Below are 14961 nucleotides of genomic sequence, written 5' to 3' on the forward strand. Positions count from 1 at the left end.
GGAGTACTGCCTTCTATCCCTTCACTCTGAGCCTATGTTTGTGTTTAGAGCTGAGATGTATTTCCTGGAGGCAGCATACTGTTAGGTCTTGTTTTTAAATCCATCCAGCTACTCTTTGTCTTTTGATTGGTGAATTCAATCTATTTACATTTAGAATGGTTATTGATATATGAAGACTAAATACTGCCATTTTATTTCTTGTTTTCCAGCTGTTCTATATTTCCATTGTTTCTCTTCCCTTATATTTCTGTCATTTAAATTTGGTGGTTTTCTGTGATGGTTTATCAGTTTTCTCTTTATTTATGATTTGTGACTTTGCTCTGATTTTGTTTAGTGGTTACCGTGAGGTTTGTATAAAAGGTCTCATAGATGAGATAGTCCATTTTCTGATAGCTTTTTATCTCCATTAGCTAAACAGGTTCCATCCCTTTCCACTTCCCCTTCTGAGTTATTATCACAAATTATTCTGTTTTGTGTTGTGAGTTTGTGACTACATTGAAGTATTTATCGTTATTTTGATTCTTTCCTTCCTTTTATCTTTTATGTTAAAACTGTTTGCTGACCTGTTGTAATAGAGAGCTGCAGTTTTTTGATTTTGTCTGTTTATTTATATCCTTGCTCAATGCTTTGTAAACCTTTGCATTTTTGTGTCAGGTATGAGAGCTTCATCATTTCTTGTATGGGGGTGTAGTGGTGATGAACTCTCTCAGTTTTTGTTTATCTGGAAAAGCTTTTATTTCTCCATTGTATCTGAAGGATAGTTTCACTGGATAGCGTATTTTTGGCTGAGAGTTTTTGTCTTTCAGTATTTTGAATATATCATTCCATCCTCTCCTAACCTGTAAGGTTTCTGCTGAGAAGTCCACTGAAAGCCTTATATGGGTTCCTTTGTAGAGTTTTCTCCTCTCCCTTGCTGCCCTTAATATTCATTCTTTGTCATTGACTTTTACCAGTTGTACTATTATATGCCTTGGAGAAGGTCTTTTGACATTGATGTAATTAGAAGTTCTATTGGCTTCATGTACTCGTAAGTCCAGTTCTTTCCCTAGGTTCAGATGTTCTCAGGTATAAATTCTTTGAAGAAGCTCTCTGCTCCTCTCACGCTCACTTCTCCCTCTGGAATACCTATAATCCTTATGCTGCTTTTTGTAATTGAGTTGGATTTTTCTTGAAGGATTTCTTTAATATAAAAGAATCTTAGTTCTCTGTTCTCCACCAAAAGCATTTCTATATTTCTATCCTCTAAATCTCTAATTCTGTCCTCCATAACATCAGCTCTAGTTTTGTAAGGATTCTAGATTATTTTTTATCTCATTAATTGTGTTCTTCATTATCTAGACTTTTTTTTAATAATTTCAATCTCTTTGGTGAAGTGTTCCTTCTGCTCATTAATTTTGTTCCCAAGCTCATTGAACTGTCTCTCTGAGTTTTCTTGTAACTCATTGAGTTTCTTCATAACTATTTGGAATTCTCTGTCATTTAGATTGTAAATTTCTTTGATTTCAGGCTTGGTTTCTGGAGACTTGTCATTTTCCTTATGCTCTTAAGTCTTACTGTAGTTTTTCATGGTGTTTGATAAACTCATCCTTTGCTGGCACATTTAGTGGTAGTATCAGGTGGCAGATTCCACCTGCCATCACTTGGGGGAAGCAGGAGCTGTGTTTCTGATGCTGCCTCCTCTGCTGGAAGTTGTGCAGGTATGGCTGCTCTGCATGTGTACCAGGTAGCCACAGCTGCTGGGTGGGTAGCTCTCTTAGCGCTGGGACCTCTGTGCCTCTGTGCTCAGTGGGTGGGCTGCACAGTTACTGGCCAGCACTGTGCTTGCTGGTGGTTTGGCTGAGCCACTGTGCTTGGTGGGCAGGGAACCTTCATGGAGACTGGGCTGTGGCAACTTGTTCCAGAGTGTTCCCACTGGCATGGCCACTGGGGAATGGTGGGTGCTCCCGCAGACCACACTACCCCTCCAAAGATGTTTGCATGTGCACCAGGCTGCCCTTGCCTCCTCTTATAGTCATGTGGGCCACTGTGCTTGGTGGGCAGGGCTCCTTCACAGGGGCTGAGCTGCGGCCACTCAGTAGTGAGTGTTCCCGCTGGTGGGGCTGCCATGGCAAGTTAGGCACTCTGGAAGGCAGGGATAGTGTTTGTGCATGCCAGGCTGACTCAAACTCCTCTTACAGTCAAACTGGCCGCTGTGCTTGTTGGGCTGGGGTCCTTCACAGATGTCAAGCTGAAGCCACTCACTGGGGAGTGTTGTCACTGGCAGAGCTGCCACAGCACAGTGGGCTCTCCCATAGGCCATGGTAGCATTCATGTGGAGGCTGAACTGCCCCCACTCGTTCTTAGAGTCATACTGGCCACTGTGTGAGGCCCTGTGACCTGGCTTGCTGCTGCTAGGGTGAGGGAGGGGTGCACTCACCCGTCTCCGCTCCTTCCTGGGGATCCTGTCCATCCACCTTCAGATGTATAGCTCTGGGGGTCTCTCAGGCATCCTGTTGTGCTGTGTGGGTATCCTCTGTTGGCCAATGATTGTTTGTTTCATTGTAATTCAGAGGGGGAGAGGAAGGAAACAGCTCACTCTGCCATGTTACTGATGTCACTCCTGCAGTTTCAAAAGAATTTTAATATATTAAAATAGAAATTGATTCAAACTGTTTTAAGGTTTTTTGGTATATTCAGCAACATAAACATAGATTCATTCATTGATCAGATAATCAAATCAGACATGATGAACCAAAATTGGGGAGCTTTCTAGTGCAAATATTTTGTGTCTATGTGTATGTGAGTGTAGTTTTGGGAGTGGGAGGGAGTGGATGATGGAAATGTAGCATGTGATATATGGGCCATTTCCACATGTTCTGGGTTATAGTGCTCACAGTCACTTCTCCATAAGACTAACTATACCTGATTTCTTTACAGTTCAGAAAATTCCCACAGAGGTAAAATACTTTGGGAAGCTCTTTTAAGGACCTCACAGGAACAATGGAGTCCAGCTCTAGTCTATGAAAACTCTGCTTACATGAGAACCACCAGACACACATTTTGTACAGGAGAGGAGTGAGGGACTGGATGTTGTAATGAACAGAAAGTGATCAGATTTTGTTACTATTGACGTTTGGTGGAAATATAGATGTCTATATTTAATATGTTCCATTTTTGTGTAAGATGACCATGTATGTGAAAGTTTCTTCAAGAAGTGAATTATTTTTCAATATAGAATGATTAAACAATATGCTTGCTTTGTAGCCTGGCACTAAATTTTACCTAACTGTAATTACTTCAATCCATTATGAGCTTTTTGAGGTGTTAATAATCCTTGTGCCCATCATTTTATTGTTTTCACTATCACTTTCCTTCTGTTTTTACTTTTAGTTTATATCTTTTGTCTCTATTTAATTCAAATCTCCGTTTATATCTGCTGTCTCTCTCAGATCCTGTTGTCCTTCTATACTTGTCTTCTTTATCTTTCCCTTTGTTTCTGAGCATTTCCCTTTTCCCATTTTGGCTCTTTATCCATTTATCTAGTGATAACCACAGAAAATCAAAAGCAGGGAAGCAGTAGAGGGGTGGTAGCATTTCACTTGGGAAGTGTGGACCTTTCCTCCAACTTATCTCAGAGGACAAGCCCTGAGGAAGAGAATCTGAGGTTTCAGAATAATTCAGAGACCAGAAATAGCCTGTTCAATAATTTACTGAGGTGGTGGCAATTTAGATATTTTGGATGGATGGTTATCTTCATTATGTCTAGTCTACAGAGAGGATAGTGTCCTGGAAGCTGGTGGAGAAGCATTTGTGTTCTTTCCTTCTATGATCTTGCTTTTCCTTAGATCAGTGTTGATTGTTTTTGACTTCTTTTGGTCCACTAATTTGATTCCTTACAAATTCCTAATAATTTTTCCTTTTTATAGAATATCAGCCATATTTAAAAAATAATCCTGATCATTCATATTATTTTTATATAGCCTTTTTGTTTCCTGCTTTCTTATTGTCAGAGGTTTAATATTGGGTATAACATGAGTATAACCTTGTCCTATGTATCATTTCTTAGTTCCTCTGGCAATCTTTCTCTCTGTCTTTGTGTCTCTGTCTGTGTGTCTGTCTGTCTGTCTCTCTCTATAGAGCTGTATGAATATGTGTTCATTTTAAAGAATAATTAAAAAGTGAATAGTCATGCTATCACCACCCTTGTAAACTAGAACCTGGACAGTATCTTGGATAACCTCTCCCAATTGCATCCCTTTCCCTCTTCTTTGATCTTGACTTTGTTATAATCAGCCTTTTGATATTATTTTTAGTTTTGACTATAACTTTTGATTATAACTACTTTTACCACCCATGTTTGCATTCGTAAACAATAGTTTTTGAATTTTACATAGATTAAGTATTTTGTGACTTGCATCTTTTGCTCAATATTTTTGTGTGAAGGACATTGTTTTAATTTGTTTAGCTGTAGTTTTTTCATATTTGTTATTGTATACTACTATATTGTATCAATAATCCACAATTTACGCTTTTTACTGTTGATGAGCATTTGGGTTGTTTCTAGGTTTTGGTTAATACAAATGATGCTGCTATGAGCACTCTTATTCATGTCTCTTGTGGCACATGACCAAGAACTACTTTAGAGAATATTAAGCCTAGTAATGTTAATTGTGGGTCAGCATTCCTAGATAGTGTCAAAGTATTATCCAAAGTGATTTTACCAATTAATACTTGCAGCAGCAGGAGTGAACTGGGAAGAAAAGCTTTAATAGCAGGTATGTAATTCCCTCCCTTCTCTGGACACCCTAAGCAGTATTGGGTTGCCTAGACCTCCTTATAAATATCGTGATGGGATTTAACTAGTAGGGAGATAACAGAAAGTCTAACCTAAGAATGGTTTTAGGAGGAGATAGTTTATCTCTCTGAGCTGAATCTTATAACTGAAACTGGAATTTCTGGGTATATGGGAAATGGTTGGCTACAGAATAAAAATTAATCAGCAAAACTCTTTATACTTGTGTGACTAATGGCATTTATAAGAACTAAGATGCTTCAAACCTAAATGGCTTTCTCTGAGCCAGCTTGTATTGCTACTTAGCAGCCCTCTATTTCTATGAAACCAAATGTGTTCCAGTGTGGAAAAAGATTTTATATATTTTTTTTCAAGTGCATTTGACATTTGGGGCCTAAGTTTGTCAACGTGAGATGATGTTATTTATGCCTGCCTTTTGCCTATATAGTCAAGTAGAGATAAGTTATTTTGAAATTAATTGATTGATCTTCAAACTTGACTTCAGCAGGCAAAACACCCATTAACTTCCTTTCATTTTTCTTTAGCAATTATTTATAGCTATCCTGGTAAACTCAAAATCATTTGGAACTTAAATGCAAAGACTAGTGGACTTCAAACAAACTATGTAAGTTTCTTTAAAAAAATCAATAATCTTTTTTCATTGTTTGAGTAAATCATTAAAACTTTTGGATACAAACTGAACAATGTTATAGAGAATTTGAGATTATTTTCTGTAGCCACCATAGAAATTTGGTAGTAAATGTGGAGTTGCCCTCCATTATGTTCACCTTAAAGATGAGAATGTACCTAATTATTAGCTCTATAATCCCTTATAAGTTGGTTATAAAGTATATTGAGTAAAAAATCATTTACATTTAAAATTAAGTATCTGAATGAATTCTTATTTATTTATATACTTACGTGTAAAATTTTTTTGCAGTAGTGAGAGAAAACGTCTTAAGGTTCTGGTAAAATATTTATGTCATGTAAACATGAGAGAGAAGGTAACTAAGAGGTCCAGGGAGTCATCCGTCCTCTCTCAAATATATGAAGTTATACAAGAGATAGATTAGGCATCCCTTGGCATCCTCCTTGATATTCAGATTCCCTGAGGATTGTCTTCTCTGGACAGGTTGGTGATATCAAACAATTAACAGTATGGAGCATATGTTCCCCAGAGACTTCAGCCAGGTAAACAGATTTGGTTCTCCATCCATCTGTGCCAGCCCAGTCATAGCACAGTGTCATACCACCCTCTCATGTTGTTGCTAAGGGTCTCCCAGTCATAAAACCAGGTCATTGTATTGGGGACATAATATTGAGAAATTGCTTTACTTCTTCTTCCTACTACCTGAGGCAGAATGCAGATCTCTTGTACCATGTGAAGATATGTGAAGCCATCATGAGAAAGTGTCCTCTTGCTTAAGAAAAATTTCTGGATAATCCAATGCTGGTATAATTAACCTTGCACTCGCTCCACATACTTCTGATTCTATATATCCAAGTTCCAACCCCAGTACTCTATTGAAGGCGGCAAATTGAAGATGAGGTGGAGAAATAGCTTAGGACCCACAGAACAAAGGTGAGTGGAATGGAACTTAGTCTCTGTGTTGCTTTAGGAATTGGCAAGTTAGTTTATTTTCAGTTGCAATTGCTCTTGAAACAAAAAGCTAAGTTGGTTTGCCTACACGTCCACTGGCAAAAGAAACAAACTACAGAAATTCAAATATAAGAATTAAATTTTATTGTTCATTTTAGAAGCTGATAACTCGTTCCCAGATATTTCATTCTATTGTAGTACATTCATTGTATCTCAGCATGTACATATGGAAAATAACATAAACAGAGCATATTTCCGTGCAATAGAATATGTTCTTCAGTAATAGAATAATAGTGTGTGTATGTAAAAGTATTAGACCATATGCTTCCAATCTTTCCTTTTACCTCTTTATTCTCTGTGAAACTGCACAATATTTGTTCTCTGTCCTTAAAATGTATTTTCAGTATCTGTAGTTTTTAAATGTTCGTTTCCTCCATTAAAGTGGGACAAAAATATGTCTAAAATATGTATGGAATCTTCAAAATGCTAGGTTGAAAGTTACAAGGAAGTTCCATTAAGTGAATATTGTGTCAATGCATTTTTATTTTGAGTTTATTGTTAATGAAGAATGATGATTCTTCACTTAAGTACAAATACTAATTTGAAGAGGAAAAAGGAAAAGGTGACCTGATTGTTTAAATAGTTGGTGAATTAGGCCAACGACAATTTTTTTTTATGGGTTTGCATTGAGGTGATGCGTAATGTACACTAGTGACCATCCTTCCGTCCTTGCACATACTCTTGAATGGACCCTTTTGTGTGAATGCTGTTGGGACCCCACTCAGATCCTTTTTGCTAGCGGGAGCATCCATCCAAACCCTGCTTGTTATTAGTATTGGCTGCCAAGATCATAGCCATTCCTTTCTTCAGAGAATTGCCTTCAGCTGTAAAGGAGCCTCATTGCCAAGAGGTCTGCAGGAATTGGTGGGAGCAGCCCACAGTCAATGAGCAATTCATGGGATATACAAAAGGTTGCCTTTGCCTTAAGATGAGGTTAATTCGGCTGCAATTCATGCTGTGCTGTTCAATATAGTAGTAAGTAGCCACGTGTAGCTATTTACATTTAAATTAAAGAAAATTAAGTAAAATTTAAAATTTAGTTCCTTAGCTTTCACATTTAAAATACCACATTCAAACATGTGGATAGTGACTATTGTATTAGACAGTGAAGATAGAATATTTCTACCATCACAGATAGTTCTACGGCGGAGTCCTGCTCCAGCTTACTTATTTATTTATTAAATTAATTTATTTTTTGTGGTAACATTGGTTTATAACATTATATAAACTTCAGGTGTACCTCATTATATTTCTATTCCTGTATAGATTACATCGTTTTCACAACCCAAAGACTAATTACAATCCATCGCCACACATATGTGCCTAATCACCCCTTTTGCCCTCCCCCCTCCCCTCTTCCCCTCTGTAACCACCAATCCAATCTCTGTCTCTATGTGATTGTTTGTTGTTGTTTTTATCTTCTACTTATGAGTGAGATCATACGGTATTTGACTTTCTCCCTCTGACTTATTTCGCTTCTGCTCCAGCTTCTTACGGGATCAGGCTCATGCTATATTTCACTTGTGATCACATCCTTGCTTAGCAACGTTCTCTGCTCTATTTTTCTGCTCTCACTCCCTTTATCCTAGGAACATTACTTCAAAAAACAACATGCAATGGAATTCCTACTTCAGCCTCTTCCTCTATAGAATGTGGATAAAAACACTGTTCATGTTCAGTGGACAGTATACACTGTCATTTCCAGTACAGTGATAGGTCCACTTCGCCCTCATTTATACACTCTCCATTGCCATCAGGGGCCAGTCCTACTAGATCTGGGTTCAGCTCAGACCTATGAGACAGAAGCATTATTAAAACAATAACAATTTAGTCATAGCACTGAGGCTGTGGATATTTTGCCAGCACTTTTCCAGGATTCATTCAGGAAACTGGACAGGGCAGGGTGTGTGTGTTAAATATATCAGTGAATGTTGTATAATTTGAAATATCTTAAATACAGACATTATCTTGAGGTTTTTTGTCTTTAAAATGTGTAGTTTGCTAAGTATCTTGCTTTATTGAAATATGTATTCTTCCACTAAAATTTTTGGAGTTATTTGTCCGTATTGTATAGTTATTGTAATTGTGAACTATTACCTCTATCACTGGATATCTCTCAGCACTAAGCACTTACCTCTTTCATTTGTTACCTATCCTCTTGATTCCTACTGTAAAATCGTGTTCCTGTGAGATGTCACTTCCCATTATATTCCTTTTTGATGGTAATTGTCACATAGAATGCCATCTGTTTTGTAGAATCTATTTATTCTTATTTTACCAATTAAAAACTTTTTTCTATCTATATATTCTTAGTTTATCAATTATTTATTTTCTGTATCCAGAGTAATATTTAATGTGCAATTTTATAACTGAACTTTCCTGTATCATGTCACATTGTGATAGTTACCAAGGACACAATTCTTTATTCCTGTACCTAAGACGGACGTGTCTAACATTTCCAGCCATTATTATTTATATATTTTGTCTAATATGAATCAATCTTTCTTACTGCATTAAAGTCAATTGATGCCTACCTGAACAGAGATGATGATTCCCAGTCAAATTACACAATTCTTTAAATATGGTAGGAAGGAAACGAGATGAAGTTTCTCATTTGACTTCAGTCAAAAAAAAATTCCTTCCCTTGAAAGATTACTTTTTGGTGGTACAAACAGCTTTAGGAGGCATGGCTGCCACACAGGAAAGGAGGAGGGATCAAAGTGACGTAGATTAGCGGAACATACTTTTGAGAATCAATGGGATAGCACATCTTGCAGCTAGATCTTTCCCATATGCAGTCTTTCTGAAGGATAATAATTTTCCTGAATTGTAGCGAGAAAAAAATTGTAAGTAAAAGACAGAATATGACAGTATCCTAATACCTCCCAGTGTGCTCCCAGTGTGACATTGGAAGCTATTGTAACACACTGAGACAATCAGATTCTTTTTTCCATTTTAGCGGGCATCTCCTTTGTCTGATATTTATTTTTCAACCTGAAATCATATTCATTTTTATACCTGCTGGATAGGTAGCCATTCAACATTTTAAAAATTATTATATATATTATCCTGTAAAGCAGCAAATCATTTGTACAATTTTGTCTCACCAGGGTTTTATCTGTTATCAACTGCTGTCTTGGTTCTTATTGATATAAGAATATATCATTATTTTATTATATATATATTTATATATATATTTTATATATATATTTTATTATAATGGTGCATTATTATCTTGGTGTTTTTCCTTGGATGAGTTAGCATTTTATTTTTGCCCTCCTTCAATTTGGTGAGTGCTTCCTTTATTAGATATAATTTAAAAATTGTCCAGTGGTTCATTTCAGATGATTGTCTTTATATTTGTGTATATGTGCATGAGACTGAACCATGGTTTGTTTTTCTTTGCTGTTCTGAGCAGGTGTGAGTGAGGGGATGTATCCTGTCATGGCACGTTTAGACTGTCTCTCATATTTTTATAATTATTTCTGTTACGAAATGTTTTTCCATAGATTCTTAAGGGGATACTACTGATCACATTCTTATAAGAAATCAAAAGAAGCATGAAATATTGTGAAATACCACATCTTCTATGTCACATGTGGTGTTTACTCTGAATTTTAATACATCCATTTGATTGACAACAAAGTAATGTTGTGACTAAAAGTACAAACTTTGATGTCAAAGGCACCTGGGTTTGTGTTAAAACGCTTAGGAGTTTAACGATCTTGGGTAATCTATTTAACCGCTTAAATCAGTTTCTTCATATGTTTAAAGGAGATGGCAATGAATTTCGAAATATTTTGAGAGATTAGTTGAGATTACGCATGTCAATATTTTGGAGCATGTCAAACACTCACAACACTAGCTGGTATTAATATTATTAAGTGTAAGTGGCATATCAGTTCAGCCTTCAACCTTTGGATACTTTAATTTTTCAAACTTTAAATTTGAAAAATTTTTCACTGATTACATAGTTGTTTTTTTGCCAGATATGAGAAATAGTACTCTTTCATGTTGTTTAGGATTGAGTGTAAAGTTAGATTAGTTTAACTAATCTTTCTCTTATATCATATATTAAATTTCTATTATATGTGCTTTTACTTTTCAAAATATATAATTTTTTTGTTTATTTTTCTTGCAACTAAATTACTGGACAAGGAGGACATTTATGTCATGATAGATGATATTTCCCAGCTGCCTCTCTACCACTAACTCTTCTTTCATTTGATCTTTGCTTTTCCCTTATTCAGATCTTATTAATATTTATTTTATGCCATTTTGTACCAATTTCTTTCACACATAAAAGTGTCTACACCCAAACCTGATTCAGATTTTAAATGTTTTATAAGAATTAAAAATTTACTATATGATTATCCATTTGAATATGCTAGAACTGAAATATTCGTTTTCTGATGCCAATTAAGTTCCTGTATGATCATGCTTACGTAATACTGAATAACTGGATGAAAATGGCTGTCAACTAACCTTAGGGCTGGCAATGTGTTTGGTCCAGTGTAACTGACTCTTCAAGATAGTTCCCAGAAAGGTGTATATATAAAATTAACTGATTGTACATGGATGTTCTTAGATTTTAAAATACATCAATGTCCTTTTCTTTATGCCTCTCCTTGTATTACTTTTAGTTTTACATTACCTCTCTTTGACCTGTCATTGCTTTGACAATGTATCTGTCTTTATCTCTATGTATTTATATATTTAATTATTTTATCATAGGGAGTGACGTAAAGCATTACTCTTTTACTAAGATTATACAATTGGATAACTTTTAAAAATGTTCATCCTGATTATAATGCTGATAGGGAATCATCCCACTACTTTCAGGAAATCCATACACTCTAGTTGTTGGTAATATGTGGAAATGAAATCAGCAGAAGAAAAAGAAAAATGTGGCCACTGGATTTTAGAGTTCTGATTCCAAGTGACTACACATAGCCAATGAATTTTCAGAGTTCTTATAAAATTGGTACGGTAATTTTAGGCATCTGGTGGGCATAGTTAAACATTGTATTTGAATGGTGGTAATTGAATGGTGTCTGAGTATTTAATTGTTCTACAATAAAAAAAGGACCTGGGTAGCCTTCACAAATGTAATATATTAGGTAGAGTAGAGAGGTGAAACTGCCAAAATGTGTATATTCAGCACTATAGTGATATTTTGAAAGTACTTCAGTCTTTTGTATATTTTAGATCATAAACTTCTTTATCTGAATGTATTTTAGAGATTATCTTCTATTATATTCTATTGCATGTGAGGTAGGTACAGTTCAGTGGTGTAGAATTTGAGATACATATTTAAAATAACCTCTCTCCCTCTGTCTGCTTCTCTTTATTTTTTCTGATCTCGCTCCCTGTGTTTCCCTCATTCCCATTTTCTCGAAAATGTTCCTATATTCTTACAGTACTTTAAATTCTATTAAACTCAATCAGAAACAGACCTTTGTTACCTATGACTGATGCAAACACAAGGTACATTATTTTATTTTTCTTACATTACATATCAATGATGCTACTTTTAGTGATAATGTGAAACTGAATTGGTGTATGTCAATCTTAATGAGTACATCATTTATTAAACAGTTGTACATAAAATCCCATAGTTATATCTTTTAACATGATCAATTCATCTCCTGCCCCCTTTATTTTTTTTGAAGATACCTCCAAAAAGTTGCTAAATGCTTGGTCTTGATAGGAACCATGTGTTATCAAAGGATGGAACAGAGAAATGGAAGTTCTTTCACTGGCTTTGTCCTGCTGGCTTGCTCTGACAGGCCTCAACTGGAGCTAGTCCTCTTTGTGGTTCTTTTGATCTTCTATATCTTCACTTTGCTGGGAAACACAACCATCATCGCATTGTCCCACCTGGACCCACATCTTCACACCCCTATGTACTTTTTCCTCTCCAACCTCAGCTTTCTGGACCTGTGTTACACTACCAGCATTATTCCGCAGCTCCTGGTCAATCTCAGTGGAGCTGACAAGTGTGTCTCCTTTGCTGGTTGTGTAGTTCAGCTGTACATCTCTCTAGGATTGGGATGCACCGAATGCATTCTCTTAGGAGTTATGGCATTTGACCGTTATGTAGCTGTTTGCAGGCCCCTTCATTACACAGTAATCATGCCTCCCCGTCTCTGTGCCCTGATGGCTTCTGCTTCATGGTTTATTGGTTTTGCCAACTCCTTATTGCAGACAGTCCTCATCTTCCTTTTACCACTTTGTGGGAGGAATAAACTAGACCACTTCCTTTGTGAGATTCCTGCATTGCTCAAACTTGCCTGTGTTGACACCACTATGAATGAGTCTGAGCTCTTCTTTGCCAGTGTTATCATTCTTCTCATACCTGTTGCATTAATTATCCTCTCCGATGGTGGGATTGTCAGGGCCATCTCAAGAATAAAGTCTGCAGCAGGGCAGAGAAAAGCATTTGGGACATGTGGATCCCACCTCACAGTGGTCACTCTGTTCTATGGCACAGCCATCTATGCTTATCTCCAGCCCAGCAACAACTACTCTCAGGATCAGGGCAAGTTCATAGCTCTCTTCTACACCATCGTTACTCCCATGATCAACCCCCTCATATATACAGTGCGGAATAAGGATGTGAAGGGAGCAATGAGGAAGGTGCTTTGGAAGGACTATGACTCCAGATAATGGGGTAAGGAGGATGTTTTAATGAAAGGACTTGAATACCAGAGTCCTTAAGATGTTTGTGCTCTCCACGTATCATCCAAAATTTCTCATGACAACCTTCAAGGAAATTTCTTTACGTCATTCTCCTATGAAAATGAATGTTCCAAATCTTAGTTCATGACTTCATTCCAGTCTTTAGAGATACTGATTCAGTGTTTCTAGATCATCTGCATTATATTTATTATTTTTAAAAGCTCTACAGGATTTTCTTATTTGCATCCCCATTTGGGAACATTATTCCATTTCTATTCACAAAAGGACCTTTAAGTATGTACCATAAAGACACAGTCAAATAAGACCATAAAACCAGTGGAACACAGTAAGAAATATTAACATTTTAGCATTTTCTAGCAATCGTAGAGGGCTATCACTTATTCTTGTATTTTGGTGATGGCTATATTACAAAGTCCATAGGTTTACTGTATCAGAGCTTTTCACAGAAATAGGTGGGGAAACTGTGAGTAAAACAAGCTTTAAGCTCAAAGAAAAACCTGCTAATATCAATCCTGATAAAGCCATTCCGAAATTAGGTCCTACTGTGACCTCACCAGCATGGCGGCCGTATTATGTAGCATTCATTGCATTGAAGGCTGTACAAGGATCCCTGGGTGAAGGATGTGATGTAACACTGCCAAGAACAATGGCAGCCCTTAGCTGATAATAACATCAGGCAGTGCTTACATATAATTTCGTACGTAGTCAGAGAAACATCGATGTAAGTTATGGCAGTTGGTTATTTTAATTTTTGCAAGCCACCTTTTTCCTTTCTCAGAATGGCTTTTGAGGACATTATCTCATCTGAATAGTACAAGACCCAAGTCCTGTTTCATAGTCTACACATTTCACCTATAGTAATGCAGCAAAAGTTTCAAAGGGTAGAATATGTTTAGATTTCTCTGTTCATACTATTTTATAAATTCTTTGACTCAGGCATCTATTAGTTACGGCCTTTGTATCTCACATCTGGCAAAGCCCCATATAATTTGAATTCAGTGGCATATTATAAAAATATCCGAAGTGGCCCTTTATTCCCAGGAATCCTCGTGTTGTGTAGAAGCTTACTCAGATTCATCTGGAGGAAATTTAAATAAAGTGCATATTAATTTTTAAAAATCTCTTTATGTCTAAGCTTTACAAATAGCCATCTCTTTATGAAATAACTGTCATGCAATTCTCAATTATGTAATAAGTGTAAACTTTCCAGAAAAATTGAATCTGCTATTCTAGCTCTTAGATTTCCACTCAGGCTCAGTTTACAGTGTAAATTTGATTCGGGGTATGGATCCTGTTTTTTGGTATATATTTAGTGTCATGAACAGTATATTTTTACACGGTGGTTGGAGCTTTGACAATGTCATAATCACAGAAACATTTCGTAAATGTAGATTTTACAACATGTAGCACAGTGCGGGTAAAACCATGTATGTATTTGGGTGGAGACATAAGCATAACAATTCTCATACATTTCCCTCTCCTGACAGCTAAACCTCCTCCTCCTTGAATCCCCTCAGTTGGTCATTCTCACGACACGTGATCTTGCAAGAGACACAGGTTGGCGACCTGGAAATGACAGCTAGGGCAAATTATACGCATGGTCAAGATTCTATCTATGTCCCCAATGGCATCACAGTATTCACACCTGAAATCAACACTTGGGAAACCACGTATTTTGACACCATAGTAATGCTTAACGCATACCAGTATAAAAACAGTTTTGGAATAGTATTTACCCACAATGGTGACAAATTTCCCACTTTCTATGATTATTCAACAACCCTCTGATAGTTATACTCAAATGGTCCCTTTAAAGTTTCACAAATGA

At 36.5% G+C, this 14961-nt stretch overlaps 1 protein-coding gene across 1 annotated transcript; it reads left to right on the forward strand.

Moving 5' to 3' along the window:
* The first annotated feature begins 12161 nt into the window (after nucleotides 1-12161).
* On the forward strand, nucleotides 12162-13100 carry LOC139046068 (putative olfactory receptor 2B8). Its single transcript, XM_070516839.1, has one exon. The coding sequence runs from the start codon at nucleotides 12162-12164 to the stop codon at nucleotides 13098-13100; it is 939 nt and encodes a 312-aa protein (XP_070372940.1).
* Nucleotides 13101-14961: the final 1861 nt, after the last annotated feature.

Source organism: Equus asinus, chromosome 8, assembly GCF_041296235.1.
Source record: "Equus asinus isolate D_3611 breed Donkey chromosome 8, EquAss-T2T_v2, whole genome shotgun sequence".
NCBI classification, from domain to species: domain Eukaryota; kingdom Metazoa; phylum Chordata; class Mammalia; order Perissodactyla; family Equidae; genus Equus; species Equus asinus.